Source organism: Brienomyrus brachyistius, chromosome 8, assembly GCF_023856365.1.
Source record: "Brienomyrus brachyistius isolate T26 chromosome 8, BBRACH_0.4, whole genome shotgun sequence".
Taxonomy (NCBI): Eukaryota; Metazoa; Chordata; class Actinopteri; order Osteoglossiformes; family Mormyridae; genus Brienomyrus; species Brienomyrus brachyistius.
In genome coordinates this window covers 27,924,276-27,948,381 of record NC_064540.1, presented here as the reverse complement: position 1 = coordinate 27,948,381, position 24,106 = coordinate 27,924,276, and the positions used below count along the sequence as shown (strand labels likewise).

At 41.3% G+C, this 24,106-nt stretch overlaps 1 protein-coding gene across 1 annotated transcript; it reads left to right on the top strand.

Annotated features, from left to right (window-relative positions):
• Positions 1-23,462, top strand: LOC125747384 (ADP-ribosylation factor-like protein 8B). The gene is made up of 7 exons (XM_049022590.1): positions 1-248; positions 10,971-11,051; positions 11,390-11,463; positions 18,041-18,134; positions 18,781-18,848; positions 19,616-19,686; positions 20,209-23,462. Exons 1-7 carry the CDS (start codon positions 21-23, stop codon positions 20,256-20,258), a joined length of 666 nt encoding a protein of 221 aa, XP_048878547.1. The 5' UTR covers positions 1-20; the 3' UTR covers positions 20,259-23,462.
• The last annotated feature ends 644 nt before the right edge of the window (positions 23,463-24,106 follow it).

Below are 24,106 nucleotides of genomic sequence, written 5' to 3'. Positions count from 1 at the left end.
CCTCCCAGGCGGACGGTCATATGACCGCGCACTTCCTGCAGACAGCTGGCGGATCGGAGGCAGAGACGCTTGTCTGTCTCCTTTTTCCCCCCTTTTCGCGGCCTGCTTTCTCCCCGGATCCGAAGATGCTGGCTCTAATAAACCGGCTCCTGGACTGGTTCCGGTCCCTCTTCTGGAAGGAGGAAATGGAGCTCACCTTGGTGGGTCTGCAGTATTCGGGAAAGACCACCTTCGTCAATGTGATCGCAGTGAGTACCGGGAGAGGGATCCGCGTTTTATGACTTAAAAAGGAACGCGTCTGCCCACCTTGCGATCCCGGGGATGCACTTCTTTCTGCCCCGACGGTAATGTCGGGGCTAGTGACGGTCCAAGCTGCCGTACAGCTGAATGGGGAGTAGTGTCGCAGATGGGTGCCCGGCCCTCTGTAAGGGCCGGAGATCGTGGAGGCTCTGCACCCTGTGCGCTGACGCTGCTTAATGGGCATTTATGGTATGTATTAACCGATCGAACAACCGGTAATGCCTCGGATTCTGATGATCCGAAAGGCAAGACAAGATAAATGCGCAGTTTTTTCGTAAAACAGGAGTGGTTGGAAACGCATAGAAGCTTCTAAAAGCATGAAATGGGATCAGACCTGGAAACGGGTGGAAATCAGGTTCACTCCCATCCCCCGGTCAGGCGTCGGAGTTGAGGATGGGAGTGAATCGGAAGGTGGGGAAGGGAGTGAAGTATTGCTTAGGCCTCAGTAGCCATCTGCTTGCTTCAGATTCACAGCCATGTCAGGAGGGAGAGTTACAAAGATGGTTTTCGTAACACGTCTCCTTACGTTAATGGAGAATAGTAGTTAGCGGCTGGTTTTGCAATCCTTCCAAGCAGGTATCTGCTGCAGCTAGCTTTTGTTCTGACAGGTTGAGGATGCGTGGACATAGCTCCAGCAAAGCAGATTCACTTATGGTTGATTGATGTCTGTGTAAAAGATATCACTACTTTGAAGACATCTGTAATGCCACTTAATGCAAAGTTCACCACAGCTGACTGGCTTGTTCTTTATTTGGTGTAATAGTTATAGAATGCATTGTGAGAAATGCAGGTTTTACAGCCAGATTCCAGTACCTTAGGGTTTCCGTTACTTCAGTTAGCTTTTGAATTGTACCGTGGGGAACATGTAGGGGTCTATGAAACCATTAAACAAGTGCCATTTGTGGCAATTTCATAGAAAATGTGACTGCAACCTAAATATGCTCATAAGGCCATGTGTTTATAGAAAGATGACAAACAAATGTTTGAATCCCTTCTGTGATATGATTAACTCAATAGTTATAGGAGAATCTGATCTTCCCTAGCTGTGGATATGGCATCACTGCTTACGCTTAAGATGCATGGTAATGTGATGATAGCGTTCTGAGATCTGTGGTCTTCCAAAGTCCATCTTTAAGGATCAATCACAGCAAAAGTTTTGGGAAAGTCTGGTGTTTGGATATTCAGGTGTTTAGATGTTCAAGAGCTCGGACACTACAGCACTCGTGCGCATCATTCTGACTTTGGTGCCTAGTTAATGATTTAATATACACAATCTGATTCATTTGTAGGACAAAAACCGAGATGCAATTACCCGAAATAAACTATGGCCAAAAAACACTTATCATCTACTGATAGAGTATGTTAGATAACTTGGTGATATTGCTGCGAGTTGTGCCTACAGACAGAAAGCTGTGACACATACAATGATTATTGTGCATGCGTATCGCAATGATGACTTTCATGCGTATCGCAATGATGACTTTCATGCGTATCGCAATGATGACTTTCATGCGTATCGCAATGATGACTTTCATGCGAATCGCAATGATGACTTTCATGCGAATCGCAATGATGACTTTCATGCGAATCGCAATGATGACTTTCATGCGAATCGCAATGATGACTTTCATGCGAATCGCAATGATGACTTTCATGCGAATCGCAATGATGACTTTCATGCGAATCGCAATGATGACTTTCATGCGAATCGCAATGATGACTTTCATGCGAATCGCAATGATGACTTTCATGCGAATCGCAATGATGACTTTCATGCGATGCATTGTGCAGTCCTGATCTAAAATCATTTTCCCAGTATGTCTGTGTTGTACAGTTGATATTATTTTTATTGGAGTCAATGGCGCCTTTTTATTTACTTTTCATATTACATATTAAATATGAATTGTTATTTATATATGACATGTAACAACAGTAACAGTTGAGAGTCCAACTACATAAAGCTTTATGTCAGATGTACTAATGACAACTGAACCATAAAGATGAACCCGGAGGATGTTCCACTAAGCAGGATTTCTTAGTTAGCTGGCTTAATTTAAGCTAGAAGTCATGATTGTCCAATAGGAATGCTCCTTACCTATACTCTGATTGGACGATCATAACATCTATCTGAAATTAACCCTGCTAAGTGAGAAATCCTGCCTTGTGGAGCACCGGTCTCTGAAATTGCCCATAATATATGACTGCAGACGTATGGCGTGGCCTGCCTGCCTTCCAGGGTGTACCCCGGCCCTCCAGGACCCTGAGCTGGGTAAGGCTTGGTTTCGATGGATGGTTTTATTAGCTATTATGTCCCTTTACTTAACAATAATTTATGAACTCCCTGTTAGCTTCCAGCTAATTTGTTTGTAACTAGCTCAACTGAACTGCTTAAGAGGTCTTGTCTAATGTCAAAGGCAGTGCTTTTTACCCCAGTCCAGTCCCTGGTCTTCCATCCATTCCACATTTTTCTTTGTGTCCACCACTTGAATACCTGAGGAAGGTAATAAAGGGTTCTGTTGTCTGTGCTGTGTCTGTCGACTGTCCCCATCAGGCCATCGGTTTTTTTTTAATGACCTAGACTGTCTGGCGAACATGAAAGGGTTGGGGACCCTAGTCTAAGGTTTAGTACTAAGCATATATCTTAATTGACCTATTGATCTTGATCCCTTTGTTGTTAATAAGATACTGTAGCACCTGCTACTACTCTTTTATGGACTGAGCATTTTGATGGTGATTTTTTTTTTTTTTTGTCACGATGTTAATTTGAACAGAGCATCAGTTTCTTCATCAGCCCTTTTCCCCTGTTGTCACACTAAATGTTGTTAAAATGAGTATTTACTTACTTGCGTACTGGTCTTGACATTTTTCCTTCTTCTGAAGCTCATTCACTTTGGCATTGAGCTTCACAGAATGGTCCACGTACATGAGCTGGGTGTTATAGCCTAAAAATTAATATCACAATATTTGAACTATTTAACTTGATAATGGTGAATTCACAACATTTTTCAACAATGCAAAATTTAGAATATCATCACAGCTCCCCGACAGTGAAACCAAACACTTGATGTTGTTCATTTTTTAGGTACTAATTTATCATATTTGTCTGACTGGAGCTCAGCATCATCACTCATGATGTATAAGGAGATGACTTGAGTATGACATGTAAAACAATATAAATTAATTAATATTCGTACTCAACATTATCCTTGGGTTTATTTCACAAAGCAGGATTTCTTGCTTAGCTGGATAACTTGTCAGATTTAAAGTATATCAGTTTGAATGGTCTTTAACTTTGTTTACTTGCATTTAGCCCAGACTCCCTAAATCCAGCAAGTTATCTGGCTAATGAAGAAATCTTGCTCCATGAAGCAGACCCCAATAGATGTCAGTGTGGTTATTGTGGAAAAGATTTAATGAGTATGAAGGTCTTCTCTAAATATGAATAATTTCTGGTAGAAGATATTGGCGGTGCTGACAGTGGCAAGTGTTTTTTGGATAAATGAATGTAGACACCCAGTGTGTGAGGATTCCTCTGAAGATGTACTTGGATAGCTGTAAGTTAATAAACATACTTTACATCTGTCCTTTCGGATTTGCCTTTCTCCAGAAGGACATCCCAGCTTTTAGCTAATTTAGACTGACGTTACAAGGAATACAGAGACTAGGTGAAATCGTTGTGTGTGAAACATTTTGATGGAAGTGTGTTTTTTAGTTCTGTTGTAGTGTCTGAAATCTCTCCTTTTGCTCCTGGATATGTCCTGTAGTCAGATGTCTGCCAGGCTAGAGTTTAGGTACTTTCTGAAACATACTGTACCACTTCCCCATGGCCTTTAATGTTTTGATCGTTTGCTCATGGAAATGTTTTGGAAACTTTGTGACATTCAGACACTTTTGTCTATTTGTCTGTAGGTTTATTCCTTGGTTTGCTGTGTATTCTATTCAAATTCAGTATGACGTCATCAAGGGAGTCATGTGACCAGGCCCTGAACATGATTCTAATTCCTGGTTTTTATATAGGTAAAGCTGATTCGGTTGTACTGTTTTCTATGACCCATGTAAGCCAAGGGCATCTCCTCTAACTGAAGGTGCTGCTTAACAAATGCAGCTGTGCAGACGCTTTAGTAAAAGTGCACGTGACAAAGTGCAGTGGGACTGTGAATCATGTACTGAAAGATGTAGGTGCCTTTTTTGTTTGTGTAGGACTTGCCCATGATTTATCTGTTACTCATCTTTGACTCAATGGCAGGTGTCAATGTTGTGAAACTTTCTTTGATAAATATTCCTTTCTATCTTAGATAAATATTCCTGAAGACTTTCTTGATGTTTGCGTTCAATAAGTAGATCAAAAAAAAGTTGTCAGACTAAGGTGACCTAGCTTGATGGATAAGAATGCTTTCACCTGAGCTTTGCAGGAGGAGATGGAGGATGGAGGACAGAATACCCAGTCGTCTGTGACATTGAGGTTATAATGTGATTGAAATCCCATGATGCACTGTGCTCTAACAGGCTGTCAGTGGCTTAGCACCCCCATGACCTGCTATGAAGATTGAATGCTATTGGCTCTCTGTACTCATACTAGTGTACTGCAGTACAGCACAAGAGTGACATTAGAGATTTATGAAAAAGGGGGCTAAACTTTCTCGGGGTGGGGGGGGGTTGAAATGAACAAGAATGCCCAATGAAATTTTACTTTTTTTGCATTTATTTGGTGGAACAGACCCATGAGATCTTCCATTTCCTGTTCTAAAAGGAATGCTGTTAAGATTCATCCACACCTGAACCCCTTCAAAACTAACAATGCTTGATATAAAGAGTATTTTTCATTGCATATACATGATATGATAATCCTTAGTCTTAGTAGTTTTCTGCCTTAAAAAATAATGCGAGATTATGGTTATATCCCTAACAGGCCTGCACAATGTATGATGTTAGTATCGACAACCAATCCTAATCATTTTTATCCTTGGACCCGCTCATAGATAGTGGGTTCGTCTAGCTCCTCTTTCCCTACGTGTGACCCTCGTTCGTCTCGCTCCTCGTTCCCTACGCGTGACCCTCGTTCGTCTCGCTCCTCGTTCCCTACGCGTGGCCCTCGTTCGTCTCGCTCCTCGTTCCCTACGCGTGGCCCTCGTTCGTCTCGCTCCTGGTTCCCTACGCGTGGCCCTCGTTCGTCTCGCTCCTCGTTCCCTACGCGTGGCCCTCGTTCGTCTCGCTCCTCGTTCCCTACGCGTGGCCCTCGTTCGTCTCGCTCCTCGTTCCCTACGCGTGGCCCTCGTTCGTCTCGCTCCTCGTTCCCTACGCGTGGCCCTCGTTCGTCTCGCTCCTCTTTTCCTTGTTAGGAGAAGTAGATGCACTTTTGACTGAACTGCTGTTACCTTTCTGGACAAAGACACTTGAAGAATGAGAAAAGCATCGTGACGCAGTGGGGTTTTTTGTGCCTGAAGAAATTAAATGAAAACTGGTTAATATGTACTATAAATTTTACATTTTGTTTAGCTGGGCTTGACTTCTGGTACATTGTCAGAAAAGCAAAGAGGCTCTGCCTTTTGACAGGCCACCATTGTAAATAAGAAATCGTTGTTGGTTAAATGAAAGCTAAAAAAATATTAATTTTGCACTGATTCCTTTCCTAGGAATGCTTGTGGAAGGAAACATTCTTCATGATAATAAAAATGGCTGCTCACCACACAGCTGTAAATATGGCTTCATTAGGGCTGTCTCCATTTCTGTGAAACCCCAGTAAGCAGTACTGCTTGTGGAGTCCCTGGCAGAGTACTGGCTGACCTCTTGAGGTTACAAGTGATGCTATGGAGAACCCTAAAGCATCCACTGTGATGTGTGGGCCTTGTCATGTTGCAGAATGCCAGTGGTTATCATGAAGACAGTGGTGCTAGCCCCTAGCAGAGAACATTTGAGTGAAAGTTCAGAAGACCTTGGCGGGAAGAACCACGTGACTACCGCTTTGATTTCCGCATAGCCAGCTTAGCTTAAGGCTCATGTGCCTTGGACAGAACGTCATTGTCATCCCAGAGGGTAATCTGAGAGCTTCATCAGATACAAGGGCGTAGGCAAAAGTGAACCAAGCAAATAGACAGTCTAACCCCATGTAATATGTAATGTCTCACAGAGAAGGCAATGATGAAGGTGGGCAAAATAATGGAGACACCTACTGTAGGCCTAGCCTGTAATTGGAAGGTCACTGTTTCCAGAACAGTGGACTATTCTTGGCAGAATAGTCACGTCTGAGTCCTTGAGCAAGGCCAAGTTTGCTGATGTGTGTCATGATGGAAAGAGAATTTCTCCATGGGGATCAATAAAATGTCGTTATTATAATAATAATAATAATTTATTATTTGTTGCATCATGGAGTTAGAAATCTACTTTGTATTTTCCCCGTGGTGAGCTGTGAGGCCATGGAAGGCATTTGACTTGGTGTTCAAACCAATACTTATCTTTCTTTTTTTTTGGTTGGTGTGAAGCTCAGTGGGGAAGTGTTAGGGATCTTTGTCGAAGGTTGTGGGTAAAACGTAAAAAATGATTTTCACCTTCAATGACACAAAATTCATTTTGATAAGTCTAAAAAACAAATGAGGTTCTAGGCATACAAAATACATTACTTTTGTTCTTTTGCTCACAACCTGCACTGTGTTGGTATAGAGAGGATTAAAAAAATTGCTGATGCGGTCTAGTTTTTCTTCAAACCAAACTTCATATAGGATAATATAGATTGAACTGAACAGAACTCATGCATGAACAGCAGGATACTTTTTGAGCGTTGGTATTCTTTGATAAACACAAAACTTGTGTAACAAATTGTATTGATTTAAATCTACATGAAACTTCAAATCTAATGAAGTCTTTTTTTCTTTTGTTAGAGAAAATTGCCCGTCTCTTTAAGACTACCAAAATCTTTTATTAAGCCTCAACAGAAGCTGGTTCTCAAAGTTCCTAGAACCAAGACGTACCCTTTTGGGTCTGAAAATGAGTCCTGCAGTGCTAAAAAGCCTCCCGCAGGCAGCTGAGGCAGACAGGGGTGTGTTGAGTTTTAGGGACATATTGCAAACAATGGGGAAAGATTTCAAGACGTCTATGGTTTCTGTTGGACAGACCAGGTAGGACCCCAGCTACTTGGAGTTTTATTGAGCCTTGCCCTACTTGATGGTGAAAATGTCGTCCTCCTCTGAAGAATGAGATGTGTCACTTGGAAACACTATGCTTTGCTCCTTCAGATGGCTTCTGATGAATGTAAAACCTATCGCATACAAAACCAAATAAGAATTTTATGATTTCCCACCAAATGCACCACCTTTGTAATACCTTGATTAAAAGAACATCATGGAATTAGACTACAGTATTTGCCAATTCTTTTAGTTAACCTGTTGCATATTAATTAACATATGAAGAAACTGATTTTATACCCTTAATTCATGGTGAACTAAATGTGAACAAATCAAATGAAGTCATAGTGACTTGATCATTAATTGAATTTTGTTGTATTTCATGATATATCCTACAATAATTCAGAGATTACATCATCATGAATCACATCAGTTCTTGTTTGCAAAAATTAATGTGACTTAAACTTGTTATTGTAGGACAAACAATTATCTAGTATTTCATGGATAATTTACATACACTGAACAAAAATATAAACGCAACACTTTTGTTTTTGCTCCCATTTTTCATGAGATGGACTTAAAGATCTACAATTCATTCCAGATACACAATATTACCATTTCTCTCAAACATTTCTCACAAATCAGTCTAAATGTGTGATAGTGAGCACTTCTGCTTTGCTGAGATAATCCATCCCACCTCACAGGTGTGCCACATCAAGATGCTGATCTGACATCATGGGTAGTGCACAGGTGTACCTTATACTGCCCACAATAAAAGGCCACCCTGGAATGTGCAGTTTTGTCTCACAGCAAAATGCCACAGATGCCACAAGCATTGAGGGAGCGTGCAATTGGCATGCTGACAGCAGGAATGTCAACCAGATCTGTTGCTCGTGCATTGAATGTTCATTTCTCAACCATAAGCCGTCTCCAAAGGCGTTTCAGAGAATATGGCAGTACATCCAACCGGCCTCACAACCGCAGACCACGTGTAACCACACCAGCCCAGGACCTCCACATCCAGCAGGTTCACCTCCAAGATCGTCTGAGACCAGCCACTCAGACAGATAATGCACGGCCCCATGTTGCAAGGATCTGTACACAGTTCTTGGAAGCTGAAAATGTCCCAGTTCTTGCATGGCCAGCATACTCACCAGACATGTCACCCGTTGAGCATGTTTGGGATGTGCTTGACCGGCGTATACGACAGCGTGTACCAGTTCCCACTAATATCCAACAACTTCGCACAGCCATTGAAGAGGAGTGGACCAACATTCCACAGGCCACAATTGACAATCTGATAAACTCTATGCGAAGAAGATGTGTTGCATTGCATGAGGCAAATGGTGGTCACACCAGATACTGACCGGTTCTGAGTCCCCAGACCCCCAATAAAGCAAAAAACTGCACATTCCAGGGTGGCCTTTTATTGTGGGCAGTATAAGGTACACCTGTGCACTACCCATGATGTCAGATCAGCATCTTGATGTGGCACACCTGTGAGGTGGGATGGATTATCTCAGCAAAGCAGAAGTGCTCACTATCACACATTTAGACTGATTTGTGAGAAATGTTTGAGAGAAATGGTAATATTGTGTATCTGGAATGAATTGTAGGTCTTTAAGTCCATCTCATGAAAAATGGGAGCAGAAACAAGAGTGTTGCGTTTATATTTTTGTTCAGTATAAATATCTTCCATTGTTTTCAATAAGCATTAAACACATTTCTGGGACCACCATGTATCAAGAAGGCTTAGCAGAAAACTCACTTTGTGCAGCGCTTGAGATGAGTAAGAATCCCACTTCCCATCCCTTTCAACTTCTCCAGTGACACCACTTAGTGCATCCTCACAGACTGCACCATAGCCTGGATCAGATCCTGCTACTCATCAGATTACCAGTCCCCCCAGCAAGTCGTCAGAACAACAGAAGTTTGCTATGACCTATGGATCATACAGCTGAAGATGACAATGAAGATACTTTGAATTTAACTGCTCTATATGAAGTTGGAATATGTGAAACTGTGACCCAGTTTCCCCAGGAGGATGAATAAAGTACTTTACGCTATTCTGTTCTATTATTGTCTTGGAGTGTGGGAAATTGCCTTTGTTAAATCATTCGTTCGGTTTTCTCCAAACCTAAAACCACTGAGATGCAAGTAAGACAGATTCTCAAGTTTCCTAATGGCAGCCTCGTCATTGCCACCAACTTTGTCCAGTTCACCAGTTACGGTTTTTGTTGAGACATTGTCATTACTGGGTTATCCTGACTTTGAGGCAGTATGTTATCTACCCCACTAAGTGTTTACACTCTTTGCCTGTGCAGTTTGTCATTGACATTTGCTGTCATGATTTTTGAGCTAGCTCCCTTTGACAAATTAAATAATTTAGCAGTTTTTGGTATTAGTGAACCTGTAGTTCTAATGGTGTGCTAATTATCTCTACTTTAGTTTATCAGATAATACCTATAACTGGTGTTTAGCATAATATAACCTTTGTCTTTCAGTTACTTCAGAGTCAACATCCTTTTTTTTTTTGTCTGTTACTTTCCGTTACTTGGCCCATCCCCAGTGTAATACATCTCACAAAGACTGTAGCCCTGTGTTGTAATATGTGACGAGTGTGGGGCTGCCGCAAGTAGTCAACTTAGCCATGACATCCAAGGTGAAAATTCGTCCTCATCAATATTTTAAATTGACACATCTTTTTTTATATATATATATATATATATATATATATATATATATATATATATAATTTTTTTTTTTTTATTAAATTACCATTACGACATTATAACAAATGTTTTACTTTATCACAATGTAATTATGGGAGTAGTTCAAATTATCACAAAACAAAAAGGTTTTACATTGTGCAAAGTTCGATGGTATGCTACACAGGCAGCAGTTCTATGCACGAGTGCCTGAATTGAAACCGCACAGGCCAGAATACTACCAGAATAAGCAAAACCACAGTAAGTTGTCTGCTTTTTAAATTACCATTCATATGGAGAGCTTTTGTCCTATTAGCTGCAAAATACACTCATTATTAAAACCATAAAGTTCTCTGCTTGCTACCCTAAAATCTTCATTAAATAGGTGTTTGAGGAGATGTTTAGGCTAAAATCTGGGCTTATTCTAAATGGATTGACGGTGCCAGTGTGTGTCGTACACATTGGGCTTGTTGGGACCAATGTTATCGTAAACTGAAACGAAAATGGACACTAAATTAAAGAATCACCATAATCTTTTTACTTTGTGTATCCATACATATAGTTGTTAGTGGCAGTGAGTATAACTGCATAGCATCTTTCAGGTGATTTAGTGAAAGGTACGGCTTACTACAGCATGTGAATAAATGTAATCTGACTGTGAAATTGCAGAAATGGAAATGAGTTCCCACAGTGTGAGCGTGAACCTGAATGTGTGTAGCTGTTACAAAGCTATATAGAAGTTCTCCTGAAGTTTAATTTCCAACAGGCAACAAAGTCTGTTTTTTTTTCCCTCTGCATTATTTTGACAGGAACTCTGACTGGTTTTACCTCCTTTGTATTTCAGTCTGGCCAGTTCAATGAAGACATGATTCCCACAGTCGGCTTCAACATGCGTAAGGTCACCAAGGGCAACGTCACCATAAAGGTATTTTGTTGGTTTTGTTCACACGTCCTCCAAGGTGTGTGCCGGCACTAAGCCGAGCCGAGTAGCTTGTCCGACTGCTTATTGTCTGTTGTTTTTGAACATTTGACTGAAATCTGTTTTTGCAGTTGACTGGCTGAGTATTGGCTAGCACCTTTGGTAGTGTTATCGCATTGATTGATCGCCACCTAGTGGTAAAACCAATTCTCCGTAAGCTTGCTGCCAAATGGCCATTTATTATTTTTATTCATGACAAATGATTAGGTTTGACGGCATGCGGGTGCAGTGTTGGGAAATGGCTTGCATCCGATTCCTGTTGAAAGCCGTGTTTTTCCACACAGATCTGGGATATCGGAGGACAGCCTCGCTTCAGGAGCATGTGGGAGCGGTACTGCAGAGGGGTCAATGCTATCGTGTGAGTACAAAGAGCATGGTTATGGCCGAGAGACCAAGAGTCAGAGGCTGTGTTGAGGTTTTAAAGAAATAAATGACTTGCATATAATAATTTAGTATAATAATGCAAAATTTATATAACACCAATGTTGCTTTACAAGGAGAAGGGAAAAAAGCGTAAGTGTGAGAAATGTTCATTAAACAGGAAAGTCAGGTTTAAAAGTGGAAAGAACAGTCATTGGGAGACTGAGGAAGACAGTTCCAGAGTTTGGTGGCAATGGCATTGAATGACCTGCCACCCATAGTGAGAAGCCTGGTGTGAGGGACAAGGAGCGGATTACAACAACAAACAACAACAAATTTATTTTTGTATAGTTATCACAACAATACATTGTCTTAAAGCGCTTTACAGCAGGGGTCTCCAACTTCGGGCCTTGAGGGCTACCGTCCAGTAGGTTTTCTGTCCCACTTGGCTTCCGATGAGTCACACCTGTTCTCAGGTAAATATCAAGAACAGGTGTGGCTCATCAGAAGCCAGGTAGGATAGAAAACCTACGAGACGGTAGCCATCCAGGACCGCAGTTGGAGACCCCTGCTTTACAGCATCCCCACCCAAAACGCCCAGTGAGTAAGCCTGTGAGTAAGACAGTGGCAAGGAAAAACTACTAAGAAGGAAGAAACTTTGGGAGGGACCCGACTCAAAAGGGGGAGCCCATTCTCCAGGGGCCGGCAGGGAAAGTCAAACAGGAGAGATGGCTAAGTGCCGATAATGTCCAAATCATAAGATTTGAGTTGCAACCGGGGAGCAGGGAAGTGATGACAAGTCAGTGCCGACTCTACTTCCAATCGCCAGGCAGGCAGTAGTATGGCAGCCCGGCATACATGGAGGATGACACAGGCAGAACAGCAACAGATGCAGGGACGTCATTGGTAGAGGCGACGTCACATGTAGCAGGGTGTGCTGAATATCTTGCTAGATTGAGGTCTCCAGGCAGCACCCCCAGGAGGGTTAGGGGAAATAAAATGTGCAATTATTCAAAGTAGGGGAGACTATAGGCAGTGCTAACAGTTAGGTGAGTGCAATATGAAGTACAATGTGCAAGCTCCGGCAGATATTGCTATGGCAGCAAAAGTAGGAGGGAGAGGCAAGTGGGAATACAGGCATGGGGAGTCAGCACTCCAATTCCACAAGGGATTGTGAAGGTAGAGTGACGCACTGACAGTTCAGTTTATCCAAAGCCAATGGCACCGATCCCCACCCATCTCTACACCTCACGCTATAGGTCTAACTGGGAGTGAACAATTAGCTAACACTAGGACTAGAGTCCCTATAAGACTAGATTAAACAAGTGTGTTTTAGTCTAGAGTTGAATATTGAGAGTGAGCCTGAAACCCGCACATCGGGAGGAAGACCATTCCACAGCTGAGGAGCTCTATAAGACAAGGCTCTGCAGCCTGCCGTAGCTCTTTCTACCCTAGGTACTAACAGATATCCTGCGCCTTGAACGAAGCAAGTGTGGAGGGTTGTATGAGGTCAGCAGATCACTAAGGTATTCTTGTTCAAAGCCATTCAGTGCATTATAGGTTAATAGCAGTATTTTATAGTTAATCCGAGACTTAACTGGCAGCCAGTGAAGGTAGGATAAGACCAGTATAATGTGATCAAAGTTTTTAGTGTTTGTGAGAACTCTGGCTGCTGCATTCTGTTCCAGCTGAATTTTATGTAAGGATCTAGACGGGCAACCAGATAGGAGGGCATTACAGTAGTCCAGTCTAGAAGTTATAAAGGCATGTATTAATGTTTCTGCATGATGAAGGGAGAGCATCTTCTGAAGCTTGGCAATGTTCCATAGATGATAAAACGCAGTTATAGTAATACGTCTTATGTGAGCATCAAATCTGAATCAACCAGAAGACCAAGATTTCTAACCACTGTGTTAGGTTGTGTAGGAAGGCCACCACTGTTGCGGTTGTGAAACTTATTTCATGCAATCTTGGGACCAATTACCAGTACTTCAATTTTTTCTGTGTTTAACATAAGGAATTTTTTTTCCATCCAGCACCGGATATCTAATAGACAGTATTTTAACCAAGAGAGCAGTGATGCATCATCAGGGTTAACAGTGTATAACTGTGTATCATCTGCATGACAATGAAACCCAATACCATGTTGTCTAATAATGTTAACAAGAGGTAGCATGTATAAGGTAAACTGTAGTGGACCCAGTACTGATCCCTGTGGGACACCATATTTGACTTTGGTGGCCTTGGAAGATTCATTGTTCACATGGGCATACTGATAGCTATCAGTTAAATATGAGCAGAACCAAGAAAGTGCTGTCCCTGTAATGCCAACTACACCTTCTAACCGGTCCAAGAGGATATTATGGTCCACAGTATCGAATGCTGCAGTTAAATCTAGTAATACCAACAGAAATATGCACAGCCACGGTCAGAAGCCATAAGCAAATCATTCATTACTTTGACTAGAGCGGTTTCTGTGCTATGGTTTGGTCTCAAGCCAGACTGATATAATTCATTAGTATTATTTTTCTGTAGGAAGGAAGACAAATGACGAACTACAACCTTTTCCACGATCTTTGAAATGATTGGAAGATTTGAGATCTATAATTTCCTAAAACACTAGGTTCAAGTTTTGGTTTCTTTAGGACGGGTCTAATAACAGCCATTTTAAAAGGTTTTGGAACATATCCAAGCCTAAGAGATGAGTTTAACACATTTAATTGGGTAGTGCTAATCTGCGGTACAATTTACTTGAATTTTGTAGTAATTGGGTCTATGAGGCTAGTAGAGGATTTACAGGAGGAAACTAACCTCAAAAGTTCTGAGTATTTTATAGGAATGAAAGATTCAAAGGTCTCATCATTGGTAGGCATAAGACTAGCAGGAGGCTGGCAGTCGTAAGTAGCTAAGGACGTGCACTGGATGGTCTGTCTAATCTTAGTTATTTTACCATTAAAAAATGTAATAAAGTCATCACTCTTAAGAGCTTGCGGGACTTGCGAGTTTAATGAAGAATTCTGTGTTAACATAGACACAGATTCAAATAGGAATTTAGGATTGGTTTTGTTCATGTCTATTCATCAGGAGAGATGCACAGACCTAGCAGTCACTAGTGCTTGTCTGTCTTTAGAGAGGCTCTCTTTCCAGGCAGATTTGAAAACTTCTAGTTTAGTTGAGCTCCATTTGCGCTCTAGCTTCCGTTGATGCCTGTTTGAGTTCACGTGTATGACCAGAGTACCAGGGGGCAGGTTTCTTATCTCTATGCTTTATCTTCTTAAGTGGACGTACAAGATCTACGTGTGCTACGAAGGGATTTTTCTATGTTTGCAGCTGCCTGTTCAAGTTCATTTGCACACAATGCTTCAGATGTAAGGATGATTACAGCTAGATGACCGAAGATTATCCGCAGGGGTTTAGCAAGTTGGTTGTGGGGCCCAGGGCTAATGTGTGTCTTAGTCCCTTTCTCTACAGTACATGCATACACACACTCATGGCAAAGTAAAATTCATTTTAAAAGGAGTCAACAGCAGCAGTCAATGCATTCAGCACCATTGACAAGGCTATAGCGCATCTGTATGAATATGGACACATACACACGTACATAATCCACATTAAGTAACCACCTCAAGAGCTCAGCAGCAAGTGAAGAATTGTCTGGCCAGTTAAATACTGTTACGCCACAGACAGATTTCGAAGTAACACTGAAGACAGAAATTTCCCCAAAGTCTATGCAATAACGATAGAAATAATACTTACTCATTGTCAGATGCATCCTCTGGGTTTTGCACTCAGTAAAATTACTGAGCACTGTCTTTAAGTCCAGCTGTCTAGCTTTTGAGTTCTCTACTGAGAGCAGAACCAATCCACTCAGCCGCATTTTCACCTGTTACAGTTGTTGAATGACGAAGAATAATATTTCTCCAGTTTTGGAATCTAATAAACAATGTAGACAGCTTTTCTCTTTGTTTTTCAGCTCCACATTTTTTGTTTTGCTTTTCTTATCTTCAGCTAAACCAGACGGTCCATCAGTGCACTTTTCATGTAATTTGGGGTTGACATTTTGTTATTGGACGAAAAGCAATGTAGCGACCTTATCCCAGAATTACCTGTTTCATCAGTAGTTCATACTGTGACTGAGCATACAAGTATGACAGTTCACATATATTATAATAAAAAAAGAACTATTACTGTAATTTGTAGAGCCGTTACGATACACTTGAATATTCGGTGCACCGAATATTGCTGGTAGTGGAATACATATTCATTATTCGCATGGTGAATATTTGTAAGATCACAACTCATTCTTGTCTGTTTAGCGAAAGAACAAAAAACAAAAATTCAATCGACGGTCTTTTGTAATGTTTACAGCAGTCACATGTTTTCTGATGTAAGGCGCTTTAAGACAAACATCACGACATGCACAAAAATAAATATAAAAATGAGATTGCGATGTTTTAAATACAGTGTCTTTCCTGTTGTCAGATACTCATTTTACAGTCTCATTTTTATATTTATTTATGTGCATGCCGTAATGTTTTCCGAAAGCGCCTTACATCAGAAAACACAAACAACTAATTTTGTTTTTGTATAGCGCATTATCACAACATTACATTGTCTCAAAGCGCATTACAGCATCCCCACCCAAAGCCCCCAGTGAGTAAGCCATAGGTGACAGTGGCAAGAAAAAACTCCCAAGAAGGAAGAAACCATTGGAGGGACCAGACTCAAAGGGGGAGCCCGACCTCCAGGGGCCAGCAGGGAGAGTCAAATAGGAGAGATGGCTAAGTGCCGAGTCATACTGTCCAGGGGGGAGATGACAAGCCAGTGCCGACTCTCCTTCAAATCGCCAGTCAACCAGAAGTAAGGCAGCAGGTCATACATGGAAGATGACACAGGCAGAATGGTGAGCTGGATGCAGGCACGCCATTGGTAGTGGCAACGTCACATGGGAGTGGCGACGTCACAGCAGGGTGTGCTGAATATCTTGATCGATTGAGGTCTCCAGGCAGCACATCCCAGGAGGGTTAGGGTAAATAAAATGTGCAATTATTCAAAGTAGGGAAGACTATAGGCAGTGCTAACAGTTACGTGAGTGCAATATGAAATATGAATATGAAATATGCGGCCATGACATGAGGTAACGTAAGCATTCACAGGTCGCGAAAACGAATGACTTGTGTACAATCGTTGTAAGTCGTACGTTTAAAGCCGATAAGCCCCGATATACATAAAAGTGCTCAAGTCAAACAAAATACACAAAGAACATGCACTTTTTTTTGATAACCGATGTGTAAAAGTACAACTTGCAATTTCATTTGCTGTGTAGATCTAATTAAATGCGTACGGTACTGGTGGATGACAAGTCCTCACTCGAGTATTGCCGTGTGTATTAAAATGATGAGAGGGATATAGGGTTCTCGAAGGAACAAACCTCATATTACAAGTGTTGTCCAAATGAATGGTAAAGGTTCTTCCTAGTCAGTGTTAACAAGATAGTTATACTTTATGCAAAGTTACTGAACATTTGCAGCTGCCTTTTAGTTTATTTTCTACCATTTTTAAGAGTTTGTATTTCTATGACATTAATGATAATTCTTTGTCAGTTAGTTTGGCATGGCTGTGCTTAAGGATTAATAAAAGTATTAAAAGAAAATGTTCCAAGTATTTCAAATAGAAATAGTTTGATTTAATCATACATTTGAGGGTAATATAATGATATTTTGGTGCTCAAAAAGGGTTTGAAGTGCATAATACGTTTTTGTCAGTCATTTGAAAATCATCAAATGATGTAAATATCTGAAAAAAAAATCTTAGTTTCTAAGAAATTTTATGATTTGTTATTTCTTATGACAATTTTTGTCATGTCAGGTTGCCATAACTTACTTTTTTTTTTTAAACGTTTATTCAGTTTGTGAGGTTATTTTTGTTGAACACAACCTTGCATTCGTGTTCATGAATAAAATAGTCATATTCGCTTACAAGTACCGTGATGTGTATTCAAATTTGCTGCCCTCTGTATTCGTTACAGCTCCAGTAGTTTGACTGAAAAAAGCAGCAATTTTATCACTCTGCGAGTTAAATTATTGTATGCTGTATATATAAACTTTTGTATTTCCAGTTACTATTTGCAGTTGTATTATTATTATGACTGCATGTAGTGCACAGGGGCAATGCTGTACTTGCACAGTGTATCCCAGATGCCCCACACACCCTGTGCCATTACTTAGCTGTACCAAATCTGTCCCATTGTGAAACCTTAGTGTCTTCTGCACCTCGAATCGCCAGACTGGTTAAATGTCGTGTCCAGTCAAAGTTCATATCGTCTTAAGTGAGAGCTGCTGTAGTTGTGCTCTAATTCACACTCCAAGATACACGTCCTCTACTCTAATTAAAATTCTTAGCAAAGAGTGCACAGCTGTTTTCTGTTTATGGTGATGCACACAGCTTTGAATTTGTGTTCCTGTCTTGTTTGTGGGTTGTCTTTGCATCTCTGTACACATTAGGTATGTAAATAATCAGAGCGGAGTGCTATTTTCTAACATGCAAATCAGATCTTTTTGCTTTTATCCTTGTAGGTATATGGTGGATGCTGCTGACCATGAGAAAATAGAGGCTTCCAGGAACGAGCTGCATAACTTGTTAGACAAACCTCAGCTTCAAGGAATTCCGGTAAGTTGTCTAGCTGGAGATAAGACTTGACATGAACTTGGCACACTGCAGGGTTCATCAGGAAGGAGTCTTCCTGCAAATCTTGTCAGGTTTGGTTGTAATGAAGAGCTTGGTCATTATGAATTGCAAAAAATATGATATACTGCTCTATGACTATGATCGTGGACATTCTACCACTTTTGTGATTGGCTGCATCCTATAGTTTTTGCTTGACATCATGCTCAGAACTGTTGAATAGCCTTGAAGAGACCCTGTAGCGGCTGAAGATAAAGCAAAACGCTGCACTTTCATATGTTCTCGACCTTTAAGAAAGCTGATGGAATCTGCCCTGATCAGATTACAACTGGCTTCAAGCTTAGCCTGGATCTGAAAGTAATGGAGAATGTGGTTGCACTTAGTACAGACATGGAGGTGGTGTGATGGGTCATGTGACACTCTGGTAGTATGCCAGAGAGGATGTTGGGAAGTTGCCAGCTTTATTTCTGCATAAGTAGTGCTGTGATGGCTCAGGGTGCACTGGAGAAGTTGGAGTCTTCCTCGCTGCTGCTGACAGGCCCAAAGCAGACCGCATATAGAAAAATGGCAGAGCTCTCAGGCTGCTTACTAGTATGATACATCTTTTCCTCTTTCCTTTTTTTTTTTTCAGGTTCTGGTGCTCGGCAACAAGAGAGATTTGCCCAACCCGCTGGATGAGAAACAGCTTATTGAAAAAATGTGAGGGCTTCCATGTCTAGTGAGCTCCCTGTGAATTTATCTGCACTCCGTACGGAGGCAGTTAGTCATGCGTCAGAATATGTTAGGAATGTGATTCTCATGGAAAACTTCCAAGACTATGATTCCCAGTTCTTCTTGATGCTCTGTGTTCTGTGAAGCCTGTTTTAAAGCAATACTGAATTATCAGTGTCAGCTGTTTGGCATTCATAACTTCAAATTATCACTTTTCTGTTGTGTAGTGAAACCTGTTTCAGTGATTTATTGTCCTGTAGGCCAAATTGGTAGCTGTGTTATTTCATGCTTTGGTCATGTGACTGCTTCGAGGAAGCTGAAGAGAAGCACCAGAGGACAGACCCTCCATGTCCTAGATCAGTGTTTCCCAATCCGATTCTCGGGGATCCACAGTCGGTCCACGTTTTTGCTCCCTCTGAGCTCCCTGTCTTCAGGTCCCCAAGGAACGGATTGGGAATCACTGCCTTAAATCTTTTGAATACCCTATAGGTCCCTAGGCCTCATTTTGGGGGCTTCCTCTGGCCCATAGACCCGATTCTATGGCATCCATGATTCTGTTTGCTTGTTTGAACTAGTTTAGCTTTTCTATCTTAGATATGACTAGTTAGTTCCTCATCAGAAATTCCTTAAACAATTTGTGACACATACTGATGTCTGATGTTTACAGTTTAGGAATAATTGTTGGCAGTCTTTCAGACTTTGCCAAATGAAAACAGTTTTAAACGTTTGCATCCTGCTGTGGCATTTCGCTGCAGGAACCTGTCAGCTATTCAGGATCGAGAGATTTGCTGCTATTCTATTTCCTGCAAGGAAAAGGACAACATAGGTGAGTGAGTCAGGATCACCATCTTAAACTCATGCGCACAGGCAAATCACTTCTTAAAATACACACCATTGTAACACTTCAGATAAGAGTAAATCATTGGAGAAACTGCGTGTTTTTTTGTTTCTTTGTTTTTTTGATAATCTGTGTACTGATACCTCGTTGTCACCAATACGGAATCGGAGCCGCTGCTGGGCTGGTTCTCGCTAAGTATCTTTTTAAGTACTGTCCTGCATTTCCACTGGTTATGAAAAAGAACAGCAAGCAAACGTTACATAGGCTAGTACTGAGGTAAACTGTCTTGTTCTTCAACATTGTACCTTGTTCTATATGGAACATTGTCTTGTATGAGGTCGACTTTGAATAGTGCAGCAAATGACGGGAACCGTTATGTTGGACCGTAAAATGCTTCTGTTCAAGTTTACTTTCAATAATGGCATCAAGCAGCATTAATAATTTACAGCGAATGTTCAAGACGACAGATCTGTATCATTTTATTCCCTTCATGTTGCTCTCTCTTCGCAGACATCACACTGCAGTGGCTTATCCAGCATTCAAAGTCACGCCGAAGCTGAAGACCCCTGTTCTCAGTCCCACACCAGGCCTTGTCCACCATATCTGTCATCGCTCCCCCAGTTTACTTTCTCTTTGTACAGTGCCCTCCGCTCTCTGCCTTTTTGAGCTCGAACCCAGCTCCTGTGATGCTAATGGTCTGTGTCTCCCAGTACAGCTTAGATAATCTTGAGAAATGCCTTGTTCGCGCAGACAGGGTCGTGAGGAGCTTAGGCCGACATCCCATCATGCAGCCCGCCTGCCATTTGCCAAACTGTAGGTGTACCTCCTTTTCCTGTGGCCGTTTCCATACTTCTGCACCAGGTGCAGGACCTGCTCATGCCTTTTGAGAATGACTGTGAGGTTTGTGCCAGCTCCATGGCAGCACTGAGGGTCAGTGTGACCGCTTCTGTCCAACTCCTCATGTGACGCGGTGCCAGATGGCACTCTGCCGGCGTTTCGTCCTGCCTCCTTTTGTTATGAATTCTGTAGCTCATTTTACCTGAGTCACACTGGATATGCTGTAGTTATCACCTTGGATGATGACGATAAACTGTTGAGCGAATTCACCCAGCGTGCCGAATTACCAAGAGAAATGTCCACCTACAATTTTTAGTGAAGTGAAACTCGTATGACTACAATTATAAATGTTAAGACACAGATGTGAGGTACCGAAGTTGCACTTGATGTCACCTTGGAGTGGTACGTGTCTGAGAATGATTCAGTCTAAAGTGCCTTGTGTGAGATGAGAGCCCTGGGGGCAGACAGTGTTCTGAGTAGGGGTGCGTCTGTGTCTGTCTGTCTTTTGGATGTAAATGTGGAGATTGATGGGATTGTCTAAGGAAAATTTTTGAGAGCTTCAGATGGAGTTTTTATTTGTTTTGTTATGTACAACTTTTTTTTCGTAATTTTATTAAACTCAGAATAAAATGTCTATAATGAAGATAATACTTTTCTTTAACTTTAAAGGTAACTTAAAGCGAGAACTTTGACTCAAAGCTACCTTATTAGCATGAACACTATGTAAAATATTGGATACACACAGACAGATACATGCACACTTCAGATCAACGGCCCTGCTTTTTCTAAAATGGACTCTTTCACTGTCATTCATAAAACATCCCCGCAGATGCTTCCTGCCCCTCTCTACATGTGTTGTGACTCTTCTGGGTATCACTGTTTTTCTTGATCTACTTGTGTAAATACTATAAACTAACAAAGAGAGGCATGTTCATCGGTACAAAGCACAAGTTGGAGTGAAATGCTGAGAGTCACTGCTGTGCATGTCTCAGTTCAGGGGTTTAGTTTAGGTCAGTGTTTCCCGACCCAGACCTGGGGGGCAGCTGAGAGGGAACAGAAATGCAGACTCTCTGGGGTCCTCAAAGACCAGGTTGGGAAACGCTGGTCTAGATCATGTCTAGATTGGGCTTTTGGTCTGGAGTTTGAAGCTGCTTCCTTTGTTTTCTTAGTATTTGTGGCATGTTAACTTTTATACGTGGATGTTAAGTGTCTCAGGCGTGTGGGGGGGGGGGGGGGGGCTTTCTGATTGCCAGGGTGTTTTTGGTGGCCCCTTTCTAAGCTATCCCACCTGATGGGCTCTTGGATCCAGTTAATGTTTCACAGAAGTGAATTGTGCTTTGATTCTTTCCCAGCGCTTTTGGCCCAAAGGACGAGAAGTTAATGTTTTACCTTGACGAAAATCTGAGTGGCTATTGATGGTCATGGAAACTAATTATTAGAGGTACTTGGGGGTGGGAAGAGGGCGTTAACTTCAGATAATCATTCCAGATAAGCCTTTTATGAGCAAATAGAATCTGTTATAATACCAATGTCCTTTATTCTTAACCACGTTGATTCCCGGATTACAGCTCCCTGTTTCCCTCAGAAGTAACCTCAGAGCATAGTGATGTCTGTCACTATGGTTGCCTTTTATTCTACTGTTTATTGCACATTTGAAACTACAGCATTTTAATTAAGGCCAGTGTCTTTCACATGATGGTGATGATTTGAAGAACTTCATTATACCAAAAACCAACTTGAATTTTTGGCTCCACCATTCCTAAGACTTTCCCTTAACCTGTACTATTTAACTGCCTGAGAAAATCTAACCTCTCCCCTTTTAATTTGTCATTAATATTTATTAATCTCAGGTGAATGCAAATACCTTACACCCCCCAAAATGTATATTGGACCTTACGGGAGAGGTGCTTTGTTTTAACAAAAAAACCTGTGATTTTTTTTTTTTCTCTTAACATTTAATGGCTTCTAATGAGAAAGTATTGTCATATCAGGATGCCTCCAAAAGTGAATCCAAGCTCCTTAGTTGATAGTGTGAGTTGTGTTTGAATCTGTGATGAAACTGTGAGAGAGCAAGCTATCGGCAGTCTACACCCTTAATCCGTGAAATTTCATCTCTGTATTTCATCAGATTTTTAGATGGCCAGCTATGTTCAGGCAGCACTTTAGCATTTACGGATATTTAAAGCATTTTCTTTTTGGTGATGTATGTGGACCTCCATTTTGGAAAGGTAAACAGAAGGTCTTTCTGCTGAAAGAAGTAATTACACCTGACTGCTGACTTTGCATTTTATTCATCCACATCTATTGCTTTGGATCAGTGACCTTCTGGAGACCTGTTCATTTCCTAAAAGGGCCTGCAGGATAATGCAACAAGTGTTACTTGACATCGGAGGGAAGGTTTGCATGACTACATTTCGAAACATCTGGACATGCCGACGTTCCCTACGTAATAGAGGTTTCAGGGTTTGGGAGTCTTTCAAGACATTTGAGGAAACTTATCAAGAGAACTGCGCGTGTAGTGATGAAGGATATTCTGGTTTTGCCTTGCAGAAAAGAGCAATCACATGCTGCAGTGTCGAAGCTTCTGAATGTGTGTGTTCCTGTAACGTGTGCTGATTGCACATGTGAACAGGACCATGTGTGCCCTCCGTCCATAATCATGTGTATTGTGGGGTCCGGTTACCGGGGTTATCTGGTCTGAGCTCATACTCAGTGTTTTGTTTACCCCCCAGCAATATGTTTTACATTCTGAGGCTTTGACCCCAGTGGAACTTATCTCTGTACATTTATGGCTGCATGTGCTACCATGAGACGTTCGATGCAGACTTTGTAAATATGGAAATATTTTTATTCAGCTTTTTGCCCATGTCTGTGTTTCCTGAATGTTTATTGGTGAACCTTCAATAAATTTTCAGTTGTTGAGGGTAGTTGTTCCTTCTCACTGTCTTTTAAACTTCTTAACAACTTCTTCTATATATGGACTTTTGGGAACACGTTAGGTCCAATATCCTGTGTTTTAGGAAGTTGTAACAAGGTCTCCATAAAACATTAAATATGATGAATAACATTATTACATTTATGAAGTGATTGCAGTTATGTCCTGAACTTGCTGGAAAGGACTAGGAATGGATATTAATGTAACATCACACAGATCACCTTCCATAATTACCTGTTAGACCCTCTTTCATGTTTATCCAAAGCAGCTTTTCAATCCTTTTTGGCTAATATGTTTTCAGTTGTATGGGTGCAGGTTTTTTCTTAAACCAAAGCCAACCAGTAGAACATTATTTTTATTGGGTGCTGAATGTGCTGCTTTGTAAATTTGTTACTGATTTCTCTAATATGGAAATGACCTCCTTGTATACAGCAGCACACACATAATAGTGGTAGTACTATCAAAAGAAGAAGGAAAAAATATATCAGAATTACAGTTTGGCTCAACAGATTTGGCTTATGAACTTATGAAATAGTGGCCCTTTGCATCCTAAATCCATTTCAAGGTAGGTCCTCAGCCTTTTCTGTTCCAGGTGACTTAGCACTATGTCAGTTTATGGGGGGGGGTCTCAGATTT

Excerpts from the sequence above, each read along its gene's own strand:
- LOC125747384 (XM_049022590.1), top strand. The coding sequence starts at position 21 with ATGACCGCGCACTTCCTGCAGACAGCTGGCGGATCGGAGGCAGAGACG. Across the intron at positions 11,464-18,040 it reads AGAGGGGTCAATGCTATCGT|GTATATGGTGGATGCTGCTG; the intron begins GTGAGTACAAAG and ends TTATCCTTGTAG. Across the intron at positions 18,849-19,615 it reads AAACAGCTTATTGAAAAAAT|GAACCTGTCAGCTATTCAGG; the intron begins GTGAGGGCTTCC and ends ATTTCGCTGCAG.